Source organism: Denticeps clupeoides, chromosome 20 (assembly GCF_900700375.1).
Source record: "Denticeps clupeoides chromosome 20, fDenClu1.1, whole genome shotgun sequence".
Classification (NCBI taxonomy): domain Eukaryota; kingdom Metazoa; phylum Chordata; class Actinopteri; order Clupeiformes; family Denticipitidae; genus Denticeps; species Denticeps clupeoides.
The window spans coordinates 15,109,205-15,133,757 of NC_041726.1; the positions used below are offsets into that span (position 1 = coordinate 15,109,205).

Below are 24,553 nucleotides of genomic sequence, written 5' to 3' on the forward strand. Positions count from 1 at the left end.
GCTGGCCTACAAAGCCAAACATGGAGTAGCACCATCCTACCTCACAGCCCTTATTACACCTCACACTGCACATCGTTTACTCCGAGCCTCCAGTACTGCTCGCCTGGTTCCTCTATCTCTGAAGGTACGAGGAAGACACTCATCTAGACTCTTCTCTGTCTTGGCCCCTCGGTGGTGGAATGAACTTCCCCTCGAGGTCAGAACAGCTCAGCCACTGAGTATTTTCAAACTGCAGCTCAAGACCTTCCTCTTTAGAGAATATTTAGATGAACTTGTAACTTTCTTATTGTCTTACTTATGTATTGAAACTACAACAGCGTGAATAATAAGATTGTATTCATAGTTGAGGGTCCTAGTGAACCAGAATTAATCACTTCATCAAAGTCACTCTGGATAAGGGCGTCTGCCAAATGCCTTAAATGTAAATGTAGTTTCTCTCATTAAAAATGCATGTGCTTAAGATGTGCTTAGAGCTAGTTTGAAAATAGTGCGTTAGCTGGCACATAAAAGTCGAACACCTCATGAGAGAGAGGGGGAAAAAAAAAAAAAAACTTTCAAAACGGAGGCCATGGCGATAAATGCTGAGGTGGCGTTAATGGTCACAACATACAAAATGACGAAAATGGACTCATGTTCTAGACCAGGGGTTGGCAGCCTTTTTGTTTTTACCAAAGAGAAAGCACCAGGAGCCGCAAAATTCTTTGTAAGATTCTTTTGTCATCCTTATCTAGTAGGCTACTTCAGATCACACCTTTACGCGCCATCTGTGCCTCCCGTGAGCCAGGCGGTGCGTTGATGTCTCCAGTGCCCTGAAAGTAGGTGTATTTCTTCACGGTAATGAGGTTTGGTGCAAATTTCCAGACATCTTCACGGTCGTCGATGATGCAGACCATAGAGTCCCCGCAAGGAAAGAGGTACCTGCATCAGATGAACACAGCTTTACGTTGGAGTACTCCACAGCACAACACATAACATGAATAAACATCACTCAGAAACACGACTATTCTGCCTATCAAGAAAAAACAGAGAATCTACTATTACATGCAGTTTATGCTGTTATATGTTCAGCATGCGTGTAAAATGTCTGTATTGTTGGGGCTGAAGTACGGAATCAGATTTGAGCAAAAACATTTGAAATCAAACTTTCCTTGTATCAAATTAAAAGAAGGGATTTGAGTGACTGTTTCTTTCCACCGAACTCTATGGCTGCGAGCTGCACGGGCTTCAAGAACACGCAGACAAATCTCATTCCATATGCAATCGATAATGGCTGTTTCTGCTGTGTGATAGGGTTTGGTGGAACCAGCTGCTGGCGAATGAGGCGAAGAGACCTGTGTATAAGTGCAACCGAATCCTCAGCCAACGTAAACGCGAAAGGGGGCGGAGCGACTGAAAAGCCAGCATTGAAACTGAAAAACTCGCAGTAAACTTGACAGTCACACGGGCAAGACGGAAAAAGAGCGAGACGAACGTTGTCAAAAATTTACTTTAGTTTGATATTAGGCAAGTTTTGTTTCCCATTTTTGACACAAATCTGATCAGTACAGATGGATTAAAGTAAATCACATCAAGTCATCATTAAGGCTCCGAACCGCTCAAGCACATTTCTCCTGCAGAGGCACTCTGCAGTCACACAGCTCTACATTTCAGAATAAATTGGGGTCGTAGCAGTTTCACGCATGACTCAGTAAGATTCTGAAACTTGAAAGAGAGTTAAAGGCTTGCAAAAAAATAAAACTTAAAAAAAAAAAAAAAAAAAAAAAAAAGTCTGGAAGCACGCGCTGATGCGGGTCCTGGCTGAAACGTGAACTCACCTTAGGTTGCCAGTCTTGGATAAAGGGTCGATGCACTCATCGCGGGAAAGGATCCGATGAGAGAAGAGCTTCTTTTCAGGATCCAAAAAGCCTTGGTAGGGAGACAGGTAGGGAGAGAGGAAGAATTGAAAAGAAAAGAAAGGTTTAAGGAGGACTCGGTAAATTAAAGCCTGCTTTGATTGAGGCCTTGAAATTTCACAAAAAGGCGTCTGCAAAAAAAAAAAAAAAAAAGCGTTGAATAAAAGCGCCAAGAATGCCACGTTTTGCCAGAACAGCAAAGACTCGCTTCTCCTGCTTCATGTTGCCGCAAACAAAAGAAAAAGCTCCATTCTTCACCCAGCAGCTTTTCATGCGGCACCTTATCTGCTACCTATGTTTCGTCAACACTTCTCTTCCCATTTCACTTTCACATGGCTTCATTTTAAGCCACAGATGAGATTACTGTCCTCACATTGTGGGTGTGAGTGTGTGCATATTTCCTCTCCTTGTTGCTGTGTGTGTGATTAGTTTCTCATTTAAAAACTCAAGGAGAGTGAGCAGAATGCCTGTGCCTCAATCCCGGCATTGCCTTAGAAGCAGACCAACAAGCATGCATACATGTTCATGCAGCTGAGTGCACTAAATTGTCCCACAACACACACACACACACAAAAAGGCCCAGGCTTCAATCATTCCAGAAGAAAGCAGCACTGGTAGATTTTTATTCATGTATATTCCCTGTGCTGTTATTTTCGACGGAAACCTCTAGCATCTCTAGATTTAGTCGTTCTCTAATGTAAAGGCTTCCAAAGTCACCGTCTCATGCAACCGAGGAACCAAATTATTTAAACAATGAGAGGTCGGGGGTTTATTACATAAGGCAGTGTGCAAATAAGACATTAAATCTCTTCTCTGCTCTGCTCTACCAGCTCAGGCTGATGCTGCCCCCTTGTGACAGAAGAAAATGTGGTATTTTCTGAATTTACCCCTATAAAGTAATCTAGCACCAACAGCATGAAATTTCCCTAATCACCAACACAGCTGACTACTAGCAAAGCTACGAAAAAACTTTAATCCCCATCCTTCACAACTGGGTGGACAAACGTTGTTTCACAAAAGTGTTCCAAGTGAGAAAAGCTGTATGGTGGGTGTGAACGGAGAAGGTTAGACTGGAGGACAGCGGTGCTCTACCTGCGATGGTGTGTGCATACAGCCGGCTGCCGAAGGTGAAGACATGCAGCTCGTACAGCTTGGCGATCTTCTCCAGGAAGTCCTTGCAGTGCGGCCTCAACCTGGTGTGCAGCATGGGTTCCCCGCGACCCAGCTGGAAGTGGAAGATCCCCTGCGGAGAGAAGTGCAGGAAGAGGACGTTGGCCAAGTGGAGGCGCCCCGCCCTCAAATCAACAATCCACAGAATTTACTCATTTAGTACTCAGTTGGCGCTTCGCACAAAATTCAGCATATCTCCAAAGTTAAGATTTCACTTGGTTGCATTTTTTGAGGGCGTGGTTAACATTATTTTTGGTGACCTTTGGCGGCATCATAATGAAATATAACCACGACAAGTTTCAAATAAATCCAATCAGAACCCAAACCTCGGTTGAAACTGGGTTTGTCACGATACTGAAATTTCTACATACTACATGGGAGAAAAAAAAAAAAAAAACAGGAGCTCTTTAAGAATTTTTTCCATAAACAAGGAATATTTTTAGAATATTTAAAAAGTCAGAACACAATATACTACATAAAGAAAATAATGACCAAATAAATTGATATTAAATTAATGAATACATAAATAAAAGGAATAAAGAAAATGATCATATATTTGAGTTATACTAATAAATAATAATAATAATAAACTGCACCCCTTGCTTCTCATGCCGCTGAAGTTAAAAATATACGCGTGTCAAGCAATTAAATCTGTAATAGATACATCGGTCTCGCAATAATTACGACGAATCAAATTTACACGCAGCGAATCATACATTTATAGGCCAGAGGTTCATGTTTGCCGATCCAGGGCTCTAGACGGAACTTTCTGCACTGGTAGACAAGCAAGCAAAAAAATAAAAATGAAAAAAAAAAAGCTCATTTTCATTGGCATCGCAATCTTCAACACAGTTTTACGGGTTCGCTTTTCTTCTTCCTTTTAAATCGTTTTTGCATATAGGCCATACTGACTCGTAAATGACTAAATAACAATCTGGTTAACATAAAGTTCTTTATTTAAAGCGCAATAGTACAAAAGGTAACAGAGTGTCGGATGAGCTGAAAACAAGGTAAATAAAAAGGCCAAGTTTTAAGGGTCTGAACACTTATCATTGCATGTAATGTGTTTTATAGACGCACTGTGCTTTTACAGCATTTCATTTCTATCACTTTACTTTGGATCATGAAAAAACAAAAAAAAAAAACAGTCAAGTTATGTCTGGTTCGGGCTTTTATAAAGCTGTACTTGTCGGGCTCGGGTCAGTACAGGAATATCTGGAACAGGGCCGGTCCGAGGCGGGTGTCGCCCTTCACGATTGTGTTAAAATTCGACGTGGACCTAATGTGTGTTTGTTGCGTGAACGGCATTGAGTTATTTTTATTTATTTTTTGCTAGTTCCACCGTTGAGAAGTTAGGTTACACGGTCGCACTCAAGAGCCGATCGTTTGCCGCGCGAGCTCGACCTGACCTGGCCAAAATTATTCGAATTGAGGCCGAACCCAAGCCGAAACACTAAAGACGGCGCTCCTGCTCTTTACGTTTTCTAGCAAGCTTGGTGTGTCGCTGCAATGCCTGATGAAAATTGCTCAGACGCAAACTGAAAAGTAAGAATCAAAAATCTTTAAACACCTTCAATGTTAATTTAAAAATAATGAAGCACTTCTTTTTATATATGAAGGAGTTCATTAATTAAACAAAAATGGCTTCCAAACCTGCTGTTATGAAAGGCTGATATACATAAATATTCTACAATTATTCAGCAACACACTCGCTTATGAACCAGAAGACCCAGGTTCAAATCCCACTTACTACCATTGTGTCCCTGAGCAAGACACTTAACCCTGAGTGTCTCCAGGGGGGGACTGTCCCTGTAACTACTGACTAAGTCGCTCTGGATAAGGGCGTCTGGTAAATGCTGTAAATGTACTTTAATAGCATTGATTGTTATTTCACTATACACATGAGGTAATGCGATAGAACAGAACAGCTTGTATATGTATCTCTTTTTAAACCAAATAGAACATTTTAAAACCAGAATGCTGCAAACCTATAAACTACTCGATTTTTAATGCAGTTTGTCAGTGTTACAGGAAGTGGGAGGAGGCTTGAGAGAAGACAACCTAAAACGTTCTAAAACGTTCTCTGCAAAACCATGCCCCCGTCCCCTTCACTCGAACCCGGAATGATAATTACTCAGCTTTCCCATTAAAAAGAAAAGAAGGAGAACGCAGGTGGGCACGGTGGCCCTTAAATCCTCACTTTAGGCAGAGAGACGCGAGGTCCCGGCCCGCGGCCTTCTGAGACATCGAGCTGCTTCTAACCTTTAAAACAACATGTGTGCCTTCAGCACCCAGCGGCAGACACACACGAAACCAAATCGCACAAAATGGTCAGACGAGGGAATAAAGGGTCGATTGCCTTCGCCGGTTCAGCCCACAAATGCCTCAGGGATACACGTTTTTTTCCCGTCTTGTCTGTCTCTGTGTGTGTGTGTGTGTGTGTGTGTGTGTCCGGCAGATACCTTATTGGACAGGCGGCGACAGTGCTGCTCTGTCGTGTGAATCAGGGTCTGGTCCAGGTCCACCATCAGCACCAGCTTCCTGTTCCTGTGCAGTCGCTGCTGGTCCTCCCGACCGAGCTGCTCCGCCTGCTGCTCGCAGAGAAACAAACACACACACACACACACACACACACACACACACACACACACACACACACACACACACACAGATTTAACAAATATGCAGACTGATTGTTCAGTGCTGTAAATCTTCAGAAGTCTACGAGGAGTTCTCTATACCAATTCTCAATGACTCACAATTATGAACAATAAAAGAATATTTCTATTGTTCCTACAATCCATATACATGGATGGTCACAATAACACTGTATTCTTTCAGGATTCAGTACTTGTTGGATGACAAATGATCTGCAGAACTCATCCTACTAAACCCAAGGAAGCATTTGATCACCACATTCTGCGCAACACTTTAGAGACTGCGGTGGGAATCGGATGCTGTGCTCTCCAGTGGTCCAAGTCAGTGGTTCCCAACCTTTTTTCCCTGAAGCCCTACCCCCTTCCTGGGTCCAAGACAAACTGAGACCCCCCAACCCCACACAATTCCTTCCCACACACAGTACAGGCCAAAAGTTTGGACACCTTCTCATTCAATGTGTTTTCTATATTTTCATGACCATTTACGTTGGTAGATTCTCACTGAAGGCATCAAAACTATGAATGAACACATGTGGAGTTATGTACTTTTTTTTAATACATTTAATGTTTTACAAATGCAACACTGGTGCTGTTACTGTCTGTATGTCGCCACTTCTAATTATAAAAATATTTTTACTTGCCACTGTAGAGCTTTGGCTAAAGAGCTTTTTATATTCTTTTTCTAGAGCTAGACATTCATCCCGGCTACAACCACACACACACACACACACTCATGGTCACTGTGCCAATGGGTGGCCGCAGCCCTCACCTCGGAGCTGACCATCAACTCTGGCACACTGTGCACCATGGAGACAGTTGCCGTGGAGATGGAGGATGGCTGCTTCCCGTTCTTGCTCCGAAGCCTGGAACAATTTTTTTTTTTTTTTTTAAGAAATGGAACAAAATGTACAGGGTTAAATTCTGAATTCAATTCAATCCATTACAATGTTTGAAAGGGTGGGAATCTGTACGGTCACACAAGCCACAATGCCGATGAGGTCTCGGTCATGGACTTTCTGTCCTTGCACACTTACCTACATTTACACACTTTCCCTTCTGACTAAAAAAAGTGACATGACTCTGACAGTCTCCACAATTAGTCAACTCTACAAAAAGTTTTAAAGACTTCCAAAGGAGCATGAAAAACTCGATCAATGATTAATGAGTTATAGTTATATAACTATATTATTAGTTATAGTTCATTACTCTAAGTACAGGTGTTCTGACATGGATTCCACAATATTGATACTATGCTTATTATAAATGAATATTGAATAATACTACTGACGCCCTTATCCAGAGCAACATACAGTCAGTAGTGACAAGGACAGTCCCCCCTGGGGACATTCAGGGTTAAGTGACTTGCTCAGGGACACAATGGTAGTAAGTGGGATTTGAACCTGGGTCTTCTGGTTCAAGGCTACGACCAGCCTGGGGATGCTTACTGTGTCAGGTCTTCACCACACTCGGCACAAAGGCCCTTCATCACAATGGGATGACTGCATTCCTCCAGTGTTACAATGACACTCCTGAAGGGAAATACGAAGGGAGAAACGCACATCAAAGAGGGGAGGAAAAAAATAGGCTGATATCAGAATACAGATCATAACATCCATATTTGTCAATTATGTGATCAAATTAGATCAGTAGGAAGGACAACAAAAGTAGAATTTCAAATGGGAATTTAGTCATTAACTCCAACTACGGGAAAACTGGAGTGTTTTTAACACTTTTTTATTGTTACAGCTTATAAACGGTTTCAGTGAACTGCTGGAGTGTTGCAACATGCTGTCGGTTGTTGCTATATGTTGTGAACGGTTCGTCCAACGTCAGCAATTTAACAAGAAAGGCACAGGCATGACAATGGAAACCTGCAGCTACAAGAATGCGCCCCCTGGTGGTCCAGAGCAAGCCTTGTACCCATCAAGGTGATCATAAATTCTGAATTAAAGCATAAAACAGGCTACTCTGTGTCTTTGTGTGTATATATATTTTATATGACATTTAATTGAACATTTTGTGATATAAGAAATAAGGTTAAAATCTTAATATTCTATTAACAGGGCCCTGGCTCTGAAAATCAAAAAGATGGACGCTTTGGCTAAAACTATAATAATGATTTTATTGGCAAAACAATTACTTTGTTTTACATTTTTTACTAACTATTTTAACATGTCACATTTTAACATTTTATCAGAATTTAAATGTAACTACAGAAAAGCAAAGAATAAAAACGAATGCAAATAAATAAATGTAATAAATGATATATAAATGGGATCCTAAACAACAAATAAATAATACTGACTGACTTGTGCAAAATGATAGTGACATCTCGATAACGGTTATTTTTTTTTAAAGAATTGAACTCGGAATGAAAACTGACGCGCGGCCTAAACCAGAAAAAAAACTGAAAAGTACATTTTTAAAAAGTTTTTACTCGTATTATTTCCCCTGTCCGTTCACTCAACTCAACTCAATTCAAAGAACTGAACTGAGTCGTTCACCATCCAGGAGAGTCGGATCCTGAACAGCGAGTTGGGGACTGAATCGACACCGTGGACTTACCCGGGAATACTTCCATTAAAGAGATTGAAGAGATATTCCTTTATATTTTGCTAAAATAAATCGACCGTGGAGTAGCACAACATGGTTTGCTCATATTAATCTTTTTTAAAAAAATATATTACTATAATAAACCCGCGACGGACACTGCAGGACGCCGGCGGCGCTGCTCACCCCGGCGGGACGAGCTGTCCGGGCTGACAGCACAGCTCCTTCACCACCCCGGCGCGGTCCGACTTCACCCGCTTGTCGGGCGGCTTGTGGGCCTGGTCCCGCGCCTCGGACCCGTCCCCCCGCTCCGGCGAGACCAGGGCGAGGACGGAGTCCACGTTCACGAAGGACCCGGGCTTCACCTTCCACTCCAGCAGGCGCGCAGGACCCGCCGCGGCCGGGCAGCGGATCTCCGACACCCGCGTGGCGGGGCCCGCCGGAGCCGCGCCGCCGCCCCCGCCGCCGGAGTCCGCGGGCTCCTGCATCGGCACCAACCGAAGTCCCTTCGGCAGCTTCTACACGCCAACGGGGGAATTCCTGTCCAATCCCGGTCGGGGAACTGTGGGAAAGCCTGCAATCCACTGGGCGCAGGGAAACGGCGGCAAAACAGACGGAGGTTCGGGTCGGTTCGCTCTTCCCGCCCGTAAACAGGAAACGCGACAGTGCGCAACAGCGTAGGACTCGGCCTGCGTCCCAATTTCTGGTGTCGGCCCCTACAGCCTCGGGGTGCGTGTTGCCAGATGTCGAGTAGAAACTGGAACAGCAGGTGAGCGCCTGTCCTGAAGTCTCCGAAGTAACTTTGCAACCCAATAAATTGGTTGCTGAATGCTGCAAATAAGCAACAGTGTTTTGGAAACAATTGCACAATTTGTGGCTGTTAAATGTTTGCCGCTACATATGAGTACATTTACATTTACAGCATTTATCAGACACCCTTATCCAAAGCGACTTTCAATCAGTAGTTACGGGGACCAACCCCCCCCCGGAGCAACTTAGGGTTAAGTGTCTTGCTCAGGGACACAATGGTTGTAAGCAGGATTTCTGGTTCATAGGCGAGTGTAATACCCACTGTACTACTCACCCACCGTCATAGCCAAGCCCACCATCAGTGGCTGTGGTGGCCTGGCGGGTAAGGAAGCAGACCCACAGTCCCGAACATTGAAGAAGTTACTGTGCCCACACATCGCCCCTTTCCACCGAACCAGGCACAAGTGACAGGTAGCTTTAGAAGAGGAAAGTGCGGAGAGCCAGCGACATGGAACACTGTAGAAAAGAAAGCTCTTGCAGCTATATGGACGTTCACAGAAATCCAACAAACATTTAAATGTGCACTGAGAAAGAAGAGACAATGGTTGGTTCCCAGTTCAGCACCGGCCGAGCGCCGGAACCAGCACCAGTACAGTGGAAAGGAGATCACGCTGCTCCCCGGGCACCTTTTGTGGCTGCCCACGGCACACTTGGAAGATGGGTTAAATGCAAAAGACACATTTCACTGTGACAATCAATCAACTTTCACTCACTTTTCACTTTCATTTGTACACACTGTAGATATTGTTACACTGCATCTTTTTGTGTCCTTGTCTAATTTGCCCTGTGCACCTTCAAAATGTCCCGCGGGATAAATAAAGTTTTTTTTTTCTCCTTTGAATAAATATGCAAAAGACACATTTTAAGCCATTTTGTACCCGCAAAGTAGAGTTTAATATCGCTCCTAGTCTGGCAACACCGAGGCCGTGCAGGGAAGGCGAGATGATTTAGAACGCTCCTCAAAATGGCGACCGAGTCTAGTGTTCTAGTGTTCGCGAGATCCAGGATTGCGACGCGGCCAAATTTTCTACTTCCGGGAGAGCATCTCCAGCCATTCGCGCCTCTTTAATCGCTGCATTTGTCCGCTTTTCAGCGAACACGGTTACTTATCTTATCTTCTGCATTGGTAGCTACCAGATCGGGTGAATGAATAAGACGCTCTTGGTTTGCCGACGTATCTCTGATGCAACAACTGCATAATAAACCGTAACACTCTGGGGACAAGCAAGGACATCAAGGGTCATTAAGTTTGATTAACAGTAACTCATTTTAATGACGGATTTAATGCCCCAACAACCTGGCTTTATTAACTTTATACTTGCAATATGGTTTCAAATTTGTAAGCATTGTTGCAAAATGACAATTTAACATTATTATGTTAACTATTATCACAAAACATAAAGTACATGTTTCGTATCTCTCTTTGTAGAACCTGTGTATAAAGACATTTTAATCATTCATTAAAAATTAAGTACTCACAACAACGAAATAAATCGAACGATAATAACTACACGTAGCAAACAATCCAGGGTTTGTTAAACATTATACAGCAGTATTTTTTTTATTATTTTACATTTATGGCATTTGGCAGACTACAATCATTGTAATCACTCTATTGTAGTTTGTCTATAAGAAAGTTAAATGTTTTCTAAAGATTTATTTGACAGATTTAGAAATAATATTCAAGTCCTTTATAAGGGTCACAAAACGTGGAGCAACTTTGAGGATGACATCTCCGTGTACGTCGTGGGTGTTGTGACGTCGTCGCGCCACTGCGCCACGTGACCGGCGACGCAGCCCACGGCGCCCTCTGATTGGCTGAGGCGGCCGGGCGACCTGGCGAGCTGCGCGGTCGGCGCGGTCAGAAGGCGGCTGGGTCCGCGGAGAGGAGCGTGTGGAGGAGCGAGTGGAGGAGGAGGATGGCCGGCGAGGCGTTCAGGGCGGTAAGGCTCGCAAAATGTTCCATAAACGTTCCGAAATGGCGGTGACGTCACTGTACCGCGTTCTGTCGGCGCTTCCGTGGGGCTCGCAGCTACAACACGGACTAACTTGGCGTGCAAAAAACTGCGCCAGGCGATTCAAACCTCACTTACTACCACACAGTGTCCCTGAGAAAGACGACTTAACCCCGAGCGTGTCCAGGGGGGGGGACTGTCCCCGTCCCCACCATCTGTAATTCTGTTACATTTCCAGCATTTACCAGACGCCCTTATCCAGAGCAACTTACAATCAGTAGTTACAGGGACAGTCCCCCCCTGGAGACACTCAGGGTTAAGTGTCTTGCTCAGGGACACGATGGTAGTAAGTGGGGTTTGAACCTGGGACTTCTGGTTCATATGCGAGTGTGTTACTAGGCTACCACCACCCACCCTGGCATGGACGGACCTGCCCGCCTTCCTCTATTGGACCGCTCTTCACTCGTCCGCCGCCTTGTGACGTTTGTTTCTTACCAGGCTCGAGGGTGAGAGGCGCGCGATGGTTTTAGGGACATGGTGGGCTGGGTGTCGGTCTGGCCTTGACGCAGGCCGCCCCGTCGTCTGTAAATCAGAGTCGGTCGGGAGACGTCCTGTTCCAGCTCGGCTGTCTAATGAAAATACACCGTTACTCACGGCCACGCCGCTCTCGCCCGGCTTGTTCCGAAACACCGTTTACCCGCACAGTGGGGCCAAATTCTTTTATTATTTAGCTCCTCTAGAGGACTGCATGTATAAACCAGAAGTCCCAGGTTCAAACCCCACTTTCTACCATCGTGTCCCTGATCAGGACACTTAACCCTGAGTGTCTCCAGGGGGGGGACTGTAACTACTGACTGTAAACTACTCTACCAAATGTAAAGCTCCATTGCTGTACAGTAGACACGTGGTTAGATGGGTTTAGGAAATGAGATTAACAGTCTAATTAGGCTACGTCATAACCAGAAACTCAATTCTTGTAAGACAGTCACTGTCCCCTCCTAAAAAATGCCTTGGTCCTTGGTCGTCACATTTGTTGATCTCAAAACAGAGTTTTCAGGAGGATTGGAGTTCAGTACTAGCGGAACAGTAACAGCGGGCCCTACCGTGTTGGATATTTACAGACGGCATAAAGATTTAGATTGAAGCCTGTGCTGCGATTCCATTCTTAGCTGCATCTAGGGTTCTCGGCGCGCACATCAAGCTACAGCTGTAGCGCGACTTTCGGCCCGAGCGCTGATCTGACCTGAGCCTGACCCGAAGTACAGCTTTTTTTGCGAGCCTTCAGATGGGCACACATGGTGAAAATGTTCCTGGTTGTTTCCAGCTCAAACTGTATGAATAAATCGCAAAGTGCCTCTTTGCCAAGAAAATTAGCTTATTTAAAAAAAAAAAATTTCCACTGCATTTCAGCCGTGAAACAAAAGGACCTGCTGAGATCGTTTCAGTGTTGAGGAGCACAGGGCTGGAGATCATTCTGACACGCTGACCGAGTTAGAATAGCAGACTGGATGCTGGATGCATGAAATAATTGTTCTTCCCCCGTTACTCCAAGGAAACATTCATGTGTGGGGCTGCTTCTCATCCAAGGGAGGGGGCTCACTTACACAGCCATGAATAAAGAACGGTACCAAAACGTCCCCGACAGCAACTTCTCCCAACCGTCCAAGAACAGTTTGGTGAAGAATGATGCATTTTCCAGCATGATGGAGCTCCGTGCCTTAAGGCCAAAGTGAGAACTAAGACACTGAAAACCCACAAATTCTGACTAACTTCAAGCACTGAGTATGAAGGAATGGGTCGCCATCAGTCAGGATTTGGCCCAGAAGTTGATTGACAGCATGCCAGGGCGAATTGGAGAGGCCTTGAACAAGAAGAACCAACACTGCAAATATTGACTCTTTGCATAAAAATGATGTAATCGAAAACCACAACCTTTGTGAAAACCTCCATTTGTGTCATTCTCAAAATGACTGTATGGTCTGATGCTCGGATGCAACCCGACTGCTCACACTACGCAAGCAATATGTACACGTTGGAAGAAGAAGAACCCACATCAGTGGTGATGCTGAACAATCGGTGCGCAGAAGTGGTGGCACGTACCACTACACTTTAGAAAGGGGGTTCATTTGATTCACCACCATAAATAACTCTTCTGGCTGTTGTTCTGGAAGTTGGTTCCAAATTTTGGTAACAAAGCAAAACCACAAAAACATGACTTCAAGCTTCAAGCTAATAGCTATCAAGCTATTTTTATTAATAACAAGCAGTAATTAAACAAACATCAGTGAATAACACACTGTTCTCATTTATAAACTTAAACATTTGTATAAATGAAACAAAATATGCCATGACTGAACAATACTTTAATATTATTAGAAATATTAAAGCATTCTAAAAAATTAATAATTAAATAACTAAATAATAAGGTACCCTGTAGTACTGAAAACTCGTTCAGTACTACAGGGTAATGCAACAGATACTTCCTGGCAAACTCTGGTAGTTGAGGTTGTGTACCCACAAAACGAATCACCTGACGACAGTGGCTGAGATTTGCAAATTAACATTTAAAACTGAACATTTAATAAAACACTTTTACCAATCACCGAAACAAATTTTACAAGCATATCATAACCAAAGGTACTATAGACCAGAAGTTCATGTTTGCTGACCAATCCTTTAAGATCGACCGGACCCGACTAAAAGGATACAAGTTGAGCCCAAACCAAGAATTACAGCTCTACTTCAAGCACAAAACGGATGTGACAGCCCCACCCTGGCAGCTCCTCCTGCCCCCATTAAGAGGGTCGTTAAATTTGGCCAACCATGTGAATTTTTCTGGGGATGGATGAAAGGGCAGCAAAATAGCTTGTGTCTGATACCTCCACCTCTGTTGAGTGAGGGTTTGTTGAGTTGCACATGCAAAGCTTCCCTCACTCCTCTCTCAAACCACCTTTCTTATCTGTCCAATATTTGAACATTCTTGTCCAAAAAGGACTGCCCTTTGTCCTTAAGCTTCATCTAGTGACCTTTCCAAACATGACACTATAAGATATTTCATGAAAATGTCGTTCAGAGGACTGTGGTGTTATAACCTTATTTTGCTATGTAAATTTTCAAGTTCTATTTTATTTCATGTATATAATTAGCAGTTACAGATGTAATATTGCTGAAGGCTACATTGTAGGATAGGACTATCCTTGTCCTAAAAGGGGTTAGATCTTCATTGGAACGCTGGGTTCTGATGGTTTTTGTTCTTACTGCAGTTCCGCCTGTGTCGGCCGCATGTGTCCCTGTTCTGTTCCCACCGTCCACCACACACGCTGCTCCAGAGGTCCGTCACATCTAACAGGTGAGCCTCCGGCCAGGGCGTGCCCTCTTTATTCTCACCCGTGTCGACTCCTTATTTTAAAATGCTTATCTTTTTTTTTTTTTTTACAGAGGGACACAGAGTATGGGATTATTGAGGAAAGTGTTTTTGGGTGTGGCCATTAGCGGGCCAATGGTGTTGGGTGTTCACTACGCTATATCTGATCCAAGAACGAGGAGGAAGACGAGGATCTTGGTGGAGGGCGTGGGTCGCTTCTGTAGGTGTGTGTGTTTTCTCCTTCTTTTATGCCGAGTTCTTATTCACATTTTCTTCTGTCACAGTCCATTTTTAAAGTTGCAATATCTCCCACAGATGTCTGTATGTTGGCATAGTCATCTCCGTAGATTACTGGTGGACCTCCAAGGTTCATCTCCGAGGTATGGATGAGGTAGGTTGGATTGCAATCTATGACTTCATTTTGATCTACTATTATTTTTCTATATTATTATGGTCCGGCGATCTGAAGCACTGATAAAATACAAACTATAGATCCCATAATGCAGTGCTTCTGTTGCACATAATACAGCGCGCTCTTTGCTGAGAAGATGACCACATTACACACTGAGTTCACACAGCGTTTTGGTGACTTTGAAGCATGAAAAAAGAATTTGCCATAGACGTGGAAGCTGCTCCTGTTCAGGTTCAGCTGCAGTGTAAAGATCGCGTTTGGCATGGCAACTGAAGCACTGCATTATGGGATTTGAAATGTGTGTGTTATCAGAGCTTCATATGGCCAGGCCATAATAGTAGATCTAAAATGATCTTGCGGGATGTGGCCCGCGGGCTGTGAGGTCTGTACTCAAGTTAACCACAAAAAGTAACCACGGTAACCTCAAGTAACCACAAAAAGGGAACACAGAAGTTATCAATGCACAAAGTGTACGTTTTCAAAAAATAATCTCACTATAACAGAATGTGCAGGGAGCCTGCCTTCTTGATAGAGATCCAACATAACAGCATACCGGCTTGTTGCCCTTTAACCATCTTTTATTCACCATCCATCTTTAGGGGAAAAAAAAAAAGTGTCACATAAATATAAATTTCTATACTCCCATACAGATTATGTCAGAATCAAGTTTATAAAAACACAAACCTGTAAGCCTGTGGAGTTTTTCTCACTTACAGCCCCTCTGTAGAGAACAAAAGACAAACAGGACAAAACATTGGTCTGATACGACGAGGTTAAATGTGTTGGCAGCAGGAAAGTAGTTAGCCTATAAAAATCCATAAATTAGCGGCATCAATGTAAACACCGCAGTTCTCAAAGCCGGTGAAAAAAGTTGTGGCTCATATGCCGGAATTACGCTATAAACATGTTGACTATACTGAACGTGAATACTGAGGGTGTTAAGCTCTAACTGTGCTTTAACTTTGCTTTAGCCGCCTCTTACAAAGCAAGATCATTACAGCAGCCCTGAACTTACGTTGTTTAGTCAGTTTATGGTGTTCTATGTAGCACCAGCAACCTGAAAAGTCTCAAATCCTGTTTTGTTATCAGTTACATCTTGGTTCTTGAGTTTATCTCTTTGCCAGCCGCATCCGGGGCTGATAGCATTCAGGCGCCACGCTGGATGTCGTACGAACATGGCTTGGGAAGGCATAGCGCAAGTTAGATGAATGTTAATAATTTAGAAACTGTTTACAGGCAGATTACTATTGCATGTAAATATTGTATGCAAAAATGGTGCCAATATTACAGAAAAATCCTAATGACAATTGAAAGTGATTGCAGAAAAGATAGCGAAAGCAGGGAGCCAAGCTTCAGAGAGAAACCAGGGGAGAGAGAAAGACCCAGAAACTGGCAGGGAACGATGGAGGAGGAAAAGAAGAACACAGGCTTGAAGAGATACTATTTTATATTTGGCATTTGACACTCAAAAAGGTTCCAACAGGCCAAGCAGAACATGTAGATGTCATCGACCCTCAACAAGACGCCAGTCATGGCACCTTAGGCCATTTGCTGGCCTTTTGGCACCCTGGTGATAAAGATACAACAGGATGAAGGCAGAGCCCAGAAGCTCGGGTAGAGGAACCCCCAGCAGCTGAATGGGAAATAACCTGTACACCTTTATACTGGACATGTGGCTCCCAAAATGGTTGGCACAGACCAATCATATTGTCCCTTGATGTCCAATCAGAACTCCTGATACAAGAATACAGTGGTCATCCACACCACCCCAACAAGACTTTCCAGCCATGGAACCTCAGACCATTTGTTGGCCTTTTGGCACCCTGGCAATTGTCCTTGCTTGTTACGGGGAGGCCACAGCTTGGAGATAAAGTGGGGGAATTCATATATTATGATTTTGCTGTCAGGTATTTCCATTCATGGATGAACAATCGTTGAGACAAGTAGGAACAGTACAGAAAGTACTGTTCGAATGAATTTGGGAAACGTCTCCAGCAAAAAGACTCTGAGATTCATGTCTCTGCTTCCTTTTTATAGTTTTTTATCTCTCCTGATGCGACAAGGGAACGGAATGATCTGTTCTTGAGCAATCTTCTCATCTCCTGATGATCAGGCACAAAACACAAAATATATATACACTCAAGAAAACGCTGAACATAAGAACTATATGGGATTCATCTAAATCAAGTGGGAAAAGATACAGAATGACTTGTAATGACTTTTATCCAACATACACAGACATTTATGTCCATTTAATCATATCATATTTTATAATCAATTCTTTATGTATATATTTCCATTATTTAAACTCTGCTGGGTGATCAGGGTACATTTCACTGCACATTGTACTTTAATAACTGGATGTGGCAAATAAAGAATCTTGAAACAATAACTAAGTACATTGAGAAATGACTCAGAATTCAGACAACATTTCTTTTTGCAGAAGAACCAGACATTATCAGATTTCTGGATTTATGACCATGTTATTTGTGCAACTACAAATCAAAGAGCTTATTGAAAATGTTATATGAAAAAAAAAATTCCAAAGGAATCCAAACGGTGGGCTTGGATGAGCTTTTTAATGACTGAAAAACGTTTTATTTACTCCTGGAAAGAGACTTCATTGACCTCACACTGGTTTGTGGTTGTTCATCATCTCTTACCAGAGCAGCCCAGAGTTTGTGGTGGCCATGTCAGCCTGTCACCAGAGGGCTGCAGACAGCATGGTGGACGGGGCCGTGCAAAATGGCGGCATCTACATTAAACTGGGCCAGGGTCTCTGTTCCTTCAACCACCTGCTGCCTCCAGAGTACATCCGCAGTCTGCAGGTGCTGGAAGACAAGGCGCTCAACCGCAAGTATAAAGAGGTGAGGTCAATTCATACCAGGATCACATGGACATGCTCTCCCCATGTTGCATGGGTTTCCTCCAGGGTGTCCAGTTTCCTCCTGCCATCCAAAAGCATGCACAGTAGGTAAAGTGGCAGCTCTGAATTAATGGACCCTGAGTAGGACTAACCAATCAGGGATACTACATGTCCATGGTGGTTGGATTCTTTCTGTAAAACTATCGGCACATTACATAATCCACACCACAAAGAATAATATCGTTAATGACCACCAAATAAAAAAAAAATCTATTTATTTTGGGAGCCATTGCATACTTGTTATTTTCAATTTTTGATCTACAGAGTAGATGATCAGCTCAAGTAAATCTCACCAATTTCAGCACGCTTTGACGATTGAACCCTTCCTAAATTATTATTAGAATATTATATTAGTCAATTGTTGGTCAGGTAGTTGTTTAGCATCATTGTTAACGCTATTCTGTGTTTTTGAGTAATTTCGTTAAGAAACTTGTGCATTTAGAATTTTGATTCAGATGTCGGAAATATGTGTTATATTTCACACAGAAAATAGAATTGATCATCATGGGAGAAATTGTGTGGAAGCGTTGCTGGGGTAGCTTGTTTTTCCAGAGGGTGTGTGTGTGTGTGTGTGTGTGTGTGTGTATATTTATATTTATATTTATATATATATTTGGTTTTGGAATTTTGTGGTTATAAGTAATCTGTGGATCCTTAAAAAAACTTAAATTGGATTTTCAAAAACTGAGGTCTTAACTATCATAAAAAATACTTAAATCCAGAGTTAAAGGTCTTAAAAATACTGCAGAAGACCCAATAAGTTTATTTACTGGTAACCTCGAAATAATTTCTAATTTGTATTTTGCAGTATGAGTATGAGATCAGAATTAGCGTAACTGCCTATGGAGTTAGACGGCTGAATTCTGGACTCACCGACGGACGTGTTCTCCTTATATTTAGCCATTTTCTGACATTATTGAATCATGAATAGTGAGCAGAGAAAAGTAGATTCATACATTTATTTTTTTCGAAATCAAACGAGTCAAGCCTTCAACCTGTCAGTCATCCACCGGTCATGGTGCGCTGCGCATGTGTAAGTGCAGCTGTGCACAATCACAATTTCAGATCATGCGATTACATGAATGCAGATTGGTGCGATTAATGTTATGTGGTCTTGGACTGAAGCGACAAAATATATTGTGAGATTTTCTCATAACTTTTGTTAAGAGACCGGCTGCTCAGTCTCATTTCAGTCTGTTAACTGTTTTTGCCATGTTCTGGGACTGGAGGGGAGAGTTGGAAATCAGGTGATTGTGGCCACAAACACAAAATGTATAAAACTTTGTTTGGCAAGTGATGATTTTTTGTTATTGCAGGGGGGCTTATTCATTTTCACAAGAGTTTTATCCAAACGTCATAGCACAGTTTTCATTTGCCATTCAAAGCCACACCCACCCTGTACAACAGTTCAGTCGTATGTGTGACTTCACAACAGCAGCCCAGGTGGGGATGGATATGGAGTCGGGCGATGGTGAATTTGTAGTTAAAATTGCAACAAATACAATACAAATCAGCACCTTAAACCATAAAATGTCATATTTATTTCCAGCAGTTCCTATATACTACTATATGAAGTACATCTTTCTTATAATGTTCCTGTTTTTGGAAAAAATCTTATTGATTTAATTTTTATTAAGCTGCAGTATTGAGAAAATAATATTTGCAGTGATGTAAAGATTTATTGTTATTAATTTTATGGGATTTACTTTTTTTTTTTATTGGCAAGCAAGTGCCATTTATCATATATATATATATATATATATATATGTGTGTGTGTGTGTGTGTGTGTGTGTGTGTGGTGTGTGTGTGTGTGTGTGTGTGGAAGGAAAATTTATAATTAATAGTCAAATAATAAAATGAAATTATACAGTATTTTAGAAGAGCCAATAACCTTCATAGTGTCTGCCGAGAAAATCTATGGTCCTTGGAGAAATGTAGTTGATCGACGCAGATGAAGGGTCTCATTAAAGTGGCCTTAAAGAAGGTCTTAAAAAGTCTTCAATGTGGCTTCCTTAAACCACTCCTGACCATTTCAGAAATCTCAATTTTGATTTCTGTTGTTTTTGATTTCATTGCTTTTAGGTCGATGCTCTTTTCCTGGAGGACTTTGACACCACTCCTGATAAGCTGTTCAGGAAGTTTGACTACGAGCCTGTGGCAGCTGCCAGCTTGGCACAAGTACACAAAGCAGAGCTGCATAATGGGACACAGGTGGCCGTAAAGGTGTGCAGTTGTTGCCAGACACTGTGGGCTCATTCACAATAGAGAAGAACCTTAAAAAGTTGCATTCTGTTGCCCTTTAATTGGGAATGGGGTCACACCCTTAGCAGTTCCATTTGTACGTACACATACCACAGCAACATGAGGGTGGTAGTAGCCTAGTGGGTAACACACTCGCCTATGAACCAGAAGACGCAGGTTCAAATCCCGCTTACTAACATTGTGTCCCTGAGCAAGACACTTAACCCTAAGTTGCTCCAGAGGGGGACGGTCCCTATAACTACTGATTGTAAGTCGCTCTGGATAAGGGTGTCTGATAAATGTAAATGAGTTACGTGTTGGGACTAGCTCAGTGCACATGCTGTCTAAAATTGAAGGTTGTGGTTGCTCAATTCCAACCATCAAGCTCAATGGAGAAATTAATAAGTAGTTGCTGATTACTTTATTATAAGCTTTGCCCCATGTCTAAACCTTTTGTCATTAACTTGAGTGTGATATGTCTCCAGAACGTAGCTTTTCTGAATGAATTGCACTCAGCTATTTCAACTGTGTAGTCATCACAGGGAAATAAAAAATCATCTGCAGCATTTGTTGATCTGTATATGATGCAGCAGTTTTGTGTTAATTTAAAAAAAACAAGCAGTTCATTTAAACATTCCTCTGTCCTCTAGGTGCAGTACATTGATCTGCGGGATCGGTTTGATGGTGACATCAGGACATTAGAGATCCTGCTGGACATTGTGAAGTTTATGCACCCCAGCTTTGGATTTCGCTGGGTGCTTAAGGTCCGTTGCAGACGAACTTCCATTCACAAATGAGAAAATAGCAGCAAAATAAGTGCCGAACAATAGAATGCCTACCAGTACTACCAACCCATCTACCAAGTTATCATATTAGTATATCATACATTTTTAATACATCTAAAAAAAAAAAAATCAATGTTCAATCTTAGGACCTGAAGGGAACGCTGGGCCAGGAGCTGGACTTTGAGAACGAGGGCAAGAACTCGGAACGCTGTGCAGAGGACCTCAAACACTTTAAATTTCTAGTTGTGCCCAAAGTCTACTGGGACCTTACCAGTAAGGTACATATGAACCTGTGTCCTTTTGCCCGTCTTTCTTTACGCAGGATTATCATTTTTGCTAATTCATGTACATGTTGTTGTGCCGTGCAGAGAGTGCTAACTGCAGAGTTCTGCGAAGGCTGTAAAATTAACAATGTCGAAGAGATTAAGAGACAAGGCCTGAGTCTCAGCGATGTGAGTTCCGTTCACCCTCTGGCCATATTTGTATAATGGATTATAAAGGGTTTTGCTGCTTTCAGTGATATTTGCTGTGTGGAATAGACTGTATTTTACAATTTTTTCTGCTCTTTCAGACTGCTGATAAGCTTGTCCGTGCATTTGCTGAGCAGATCTTTTACACCGGATTCATTCATGCCGATCCACACCCAGGCAATGGTGTGTTTTGTGGGAGCGCACCAAGATCAAATACCTCTTAGTCCTTCTCTACTCTTTCTATAACTGCTGTACATATATTTTTCAGTCTTAGTGAGAAGAGGGCCAGATAAGAAGGCAGAGCTGGTGCTTCTGGATCATGGGCTATACGAGACCCTCAGTAAAAGGTCTGTCTAATCAAGTTAAAAAAAAAAAAAAAAAAAAAAAAGCTTCCTACAGGTGATCTGTGTTGAATTTCTGAATTATGAGAGGCCATTTCAGAAATATTTTAGACTTTTGTTGCACACTTTTGAAACTCATTTAAACACAAAACTACTGAAGTACTGAGTACTGCTGAAAACACACATACACTCACGTAAGTGAAATGTGTCCTCTGTATTTAACAATCACCCTGAGCAGTGAGCAGTGGGCAGCCATGACAGACATTTCTGTACTATGCTTGCTGGGTATCACAATGACAATCACCTCACATTTACTCACCTTCCAGGCCACCACCCCGGTGTCCGCGTTTCATAAGCGTTTGTGTAAGGAAAGCCTGAGGTGTTTCCTAAATGGCCCCTCGTACTGAATCGACCCGTTTAAACAGTGCTGCCTCTGTTACAGAAACATCCCTGTACGTGTAATGGGCAGACGCAGGATACATGACTATATTATATTGTCTCTGGCTCCCTCAGTGACCGAGTGGCTCTGTGCCAGCTATGGCGTGCCATCATCCTACGAGATGAAGTGGCCATGAAGAGACACTCCAGTGATCTAGGGGTCAAAGGTAAGCACCAATCACATGCTCCAATACAACTTTCCAAACCAAATGTGCACTGTGTGACCTGACCAAATCAGTAAGTTTGGGTTTACCTGAGGGAACCCTGAAGAACTGTGCAGAGCTATACACAACCAAAGCCTGTACATTGTTTACAGTACGTGGTATAGAACCTACATCATTAAATCATATTTCAGATTTCTTAAACAAACATAAATTGTTGTTGTGTTAATTATCTTTTTAGCAAAGGGGGTGTTGTAAACTAATTAATTAAAAAAATTATTTTAGTCGGATAATTCAAGAATTTATTGGAAACTAGCCGTGTTCAGACAATATGATTTTGATGTCTCCCCAAAATTTCATATTCTGACTGATCAGGAGGGTTTTTTTGCCAGAGTTCATTGTACAAACAACTAGTAGTACATTGTCACCTATTTTTTCACAGAAGGGTCCCATTATTTCCCGTGTCATATATGGGTGTGTATATGGTGTATATATATGGGTGTATATGCGTTGGTCACTCAGTAAAATAAGGGGACGACTCAACCAAACAATGAGAACAGGTCTAATCTGGATGTTTAAGGTCTACATGTCTGTCAGTCCACAGCTGACCATAGTGTAACTCAACTTGATTTTGTATCACTTTCCAGGAACATGTATCACTCACTATGAATCTCTCATTGAATGGATTCAATAAAACCACTTGAACAACCAATCACGTACATGTTAGATGTAGCCAAGATCACTTCCAAAATAAAACAGGGAGTACACTAGCTTGGAAGGTTCTTCTGACCTCAGTTGTTGTTCGAATTCAACACATTTTCACTTTCTCTCATCAGACTATTTCCTGTTCTGTGAGATGCTCCTGCAGCGACCAATCAACATGCAGAAACTAGGGTTGGGGAATATCCTGAGCTGGGAGGAGACATCATATATGCGCAGTATGGCCCTTAACCACTTTGATGGCATTATGCAAGTCCTCAAGTCCATGCCGCGGCCCATGCTGCTCGTATTCCGAAACGTCAACACCGTGCGCAGCATAAACATCACGCTGGGTGCGCCTGTGGACCGCTACTTCCTCATGGCTAAAAGGTAACCCCAGCTTCGCGTCATCTTGGTTGCTGTACGGTTTGTTCAGAACATGCCCGAAGTCACTCTGTATTTGGTGTTCTTGTCAGTGCGGTGCGGGGTTGGGGCAAGACGCAGGTGGACGACAGCAAAGTGCTTCCCAGCATCAGGCTGTTCCAGTGGGTCTGGACCTTCTGGGAGAGCCTCAAGTTTGAATGTGCTTTAAGGTAATTTAATGTGTGTACGCTTTGGGCTAAATAGAATTGAACTCTATTAATAAATATGAACACAATTCAGTCTGTTGCAAGATATTTCTATTATTCAATGATTAAAAACTACTGTTGTAGTTGACAGATTTGATTTGGTTAACCTCCTATTAATCTCCTAACAGTCTATTATGAATTAATGAGCGTAATGTCCTTGGATGCTCGCTATAACATTTTGTCAGTGCTGTCTGCACTGCTGTTTAAGTTGTTACCATGTAGTAACAACTAGTAAACTAGTAACAACTAGAGAACTAGTAAAAGTGCACAAAGACCAATGATTGTTCCCTGACTCACTGAACCATCTGAATCCGAGCACCTAAGGACAGATTAGACTCAGATTAGACTGACTGGCATGAACTTTCCATCTCGTCTTTCCAGGTCTGAGATGGCAAAGATGAGTTTGACGCGGTCTTTGCTGCAGTTGCTGTCATTTTTGGGCCTGGTGTCTCTGGACGAGGACGTGTACCAATACTTAAAGTAAACTCAACCCCGCACAACTCACCTTACCTCAAGCTGATCTGGAACACAAGAACTCTCTGAAAGAAATGGATGGGCCCTGAGGGCCAGACTGGTGCTAATGTTCTACGTTAGACTTGAACACTTGAAGTGCTCATGTCATTCAAGACTTCACATACTTCCAAAGGAGATTTTTCTTTTTTTTTTTAAACCTAGTTTTGGATTAGGCACATGTTCGAACAAACAAAAATCCTAGAGAGGTGGGTGTATGTGGCTGTATGTAGCTTTTAATTGTGTCTTTTTAATTAATCTATTGTGATGCAATAAACATTTGACATCAGAGGAAAACGGTGGATGTCCATTTCGCATTTTGCAGGATTAAACCACCTCACCGGCTTTTTTTTTTTTAAACTAGTCTTAAGTCGATAAAGAGATCACCAATGGAAATCCATGGGAACATTGTTTCCCCTGACAGGCTGGGCGTGGCCTAAATAAACTCAAGCATGAAAGGTCTATATCTTATATACACTGTTTTCAGGTAAGAATTTCTATTCATAAAAACAATATTAAACAATAAAAGGTTGAAAATATGAA

General features: G+C 42.4%; 2 protein-coding genes across 9 annotated transcripts in view; one reads left to right on the forward strand and one right to left on the reverse strand.

Moving 5' to 3' along the window:
- The window catches only part of ctdp1 (CTD (carboxy-terminal domain, RNA polymerase II, polypeptide A) phosphatase, subunit 1), a 77,741-nt gene extending 68,826 nt beyond the window's left edge, over positions 1–8,915 (reverse strand). For 3 of the 4 annotated variants that reach the window (XM_028964761.1, XM_028964764.1, XM_028964763.1), the window contains exons 1-7: positions 8,456–8,915; positions 7,165–7,248; positions 6,489–6,582; positions 5,525–5,653; positions 2,985–3,135; positions 1,815–1,905; positions 752–918 (exon numbers count right to left, since the gene is read on the reverse strand). In XM_028964761.1, coding sequence (XP_028820594.1) covers positions 752–918; positions 1,815–1,905; positions 2,985–3,135; positions 5,525–5,653; positions 6,489–6,582; positions 7,165–7,248; positions 8,456–8,757 — 1,018 coding nt within the window. In that variant the 5' untranslated portion in view covers positions 8,758–8,915. The remainder of the gene's footprint in view (positions 1–751; positions 919–1,814; positions 1,906–2,984; positions 3,136–5,524; positions 5,654–6,488; positions 6,583–7,164; positions 7,249–8,455) is intronic. The other variant, XM_028964762.1, reaches the window with a different exon arrangement.
- Positions 8,916–10,487: 1,572 nt separating this feature from the next.
- Positions 10,488–24,549, forward strand: adck5 (aarF domain containing kinase 5). 5 transcript variants are annotated; one of them, XR_003743337.1, is made up of 16 exons: positions 10,488–11,022; positions 14,298–14,383; positions 14,473–14,622; positions 14,714–14,789; positions 17,477–17,677; positions 19,819–19,959; positions 20,628–20,741; positions 20,909–21,040; positions 21,131–21,214; positions 21,334–21,415; positions 21,501–21,579; positions 22,087–22,178; positions 23,009–23,261; positions 23,348–23,464; positions 23,882–24,219; positions 24,375–24,549. XR_003743337.1 is itself a non-coding variant. In XM_028964307.1 (15 exons), the coding sequence occupies exons 1-15, from the start codon at positions 10,999–11,001 to the stop codon at positions 23,982–23,984; spliced, it is 1,734 nt and encodes a 577-aa protein (XP_028820140.1). In that variant the 5' UTR covers positions 10,488–10,998; the 3' UTR covers positions 23,985–24,549. The 5 variants fall into 5 exon arrangements, 4 of the variants coding, with proteins under 4 accessions (XP_028820140.1, XP_028820141.1, XP_028820142.1 ...); XM_028964307.1 differs by having other exon boundaries at positions 23,882–24,549; XM_028964308.1 differs by lacking the exons at positions 10,488–11,022; positions 14,298–14,383 and having other exon boundaries at positions 14,488–14,622; positions 14,714–14,778; positions 17,482–17,677; positions 23,882–24,549.
- Positions 24,550–24,553: the final 4 nt, after the last annotated feature.

What these genes read in the sequence shown, in the direction of transcription:
- adck5 (XM_028964307.1), top strand. Translation starts at nt 10,999, where the DNA reads ATGGCCGGCGAGGCGTTCAGGGCG. An exon ending in TCAACCGCAAGTATAAAGAG is followed by an intron (nt 17,678 to 19,818) that starts GTGAGGTCAATT and finishes CATTGCTTTTAG; the next exon opens with GTCGATGCTCTTTTCCTGGA. An exon ending in CGATCCACACCCAGGCAATG is followed by an intron (nt 21,416 to 21,500) that starts GTGTGTTTTGTG and finishes TATATTTTTCAG; the next exon opens with TCTTAGTGAGAAGAGGGCCA.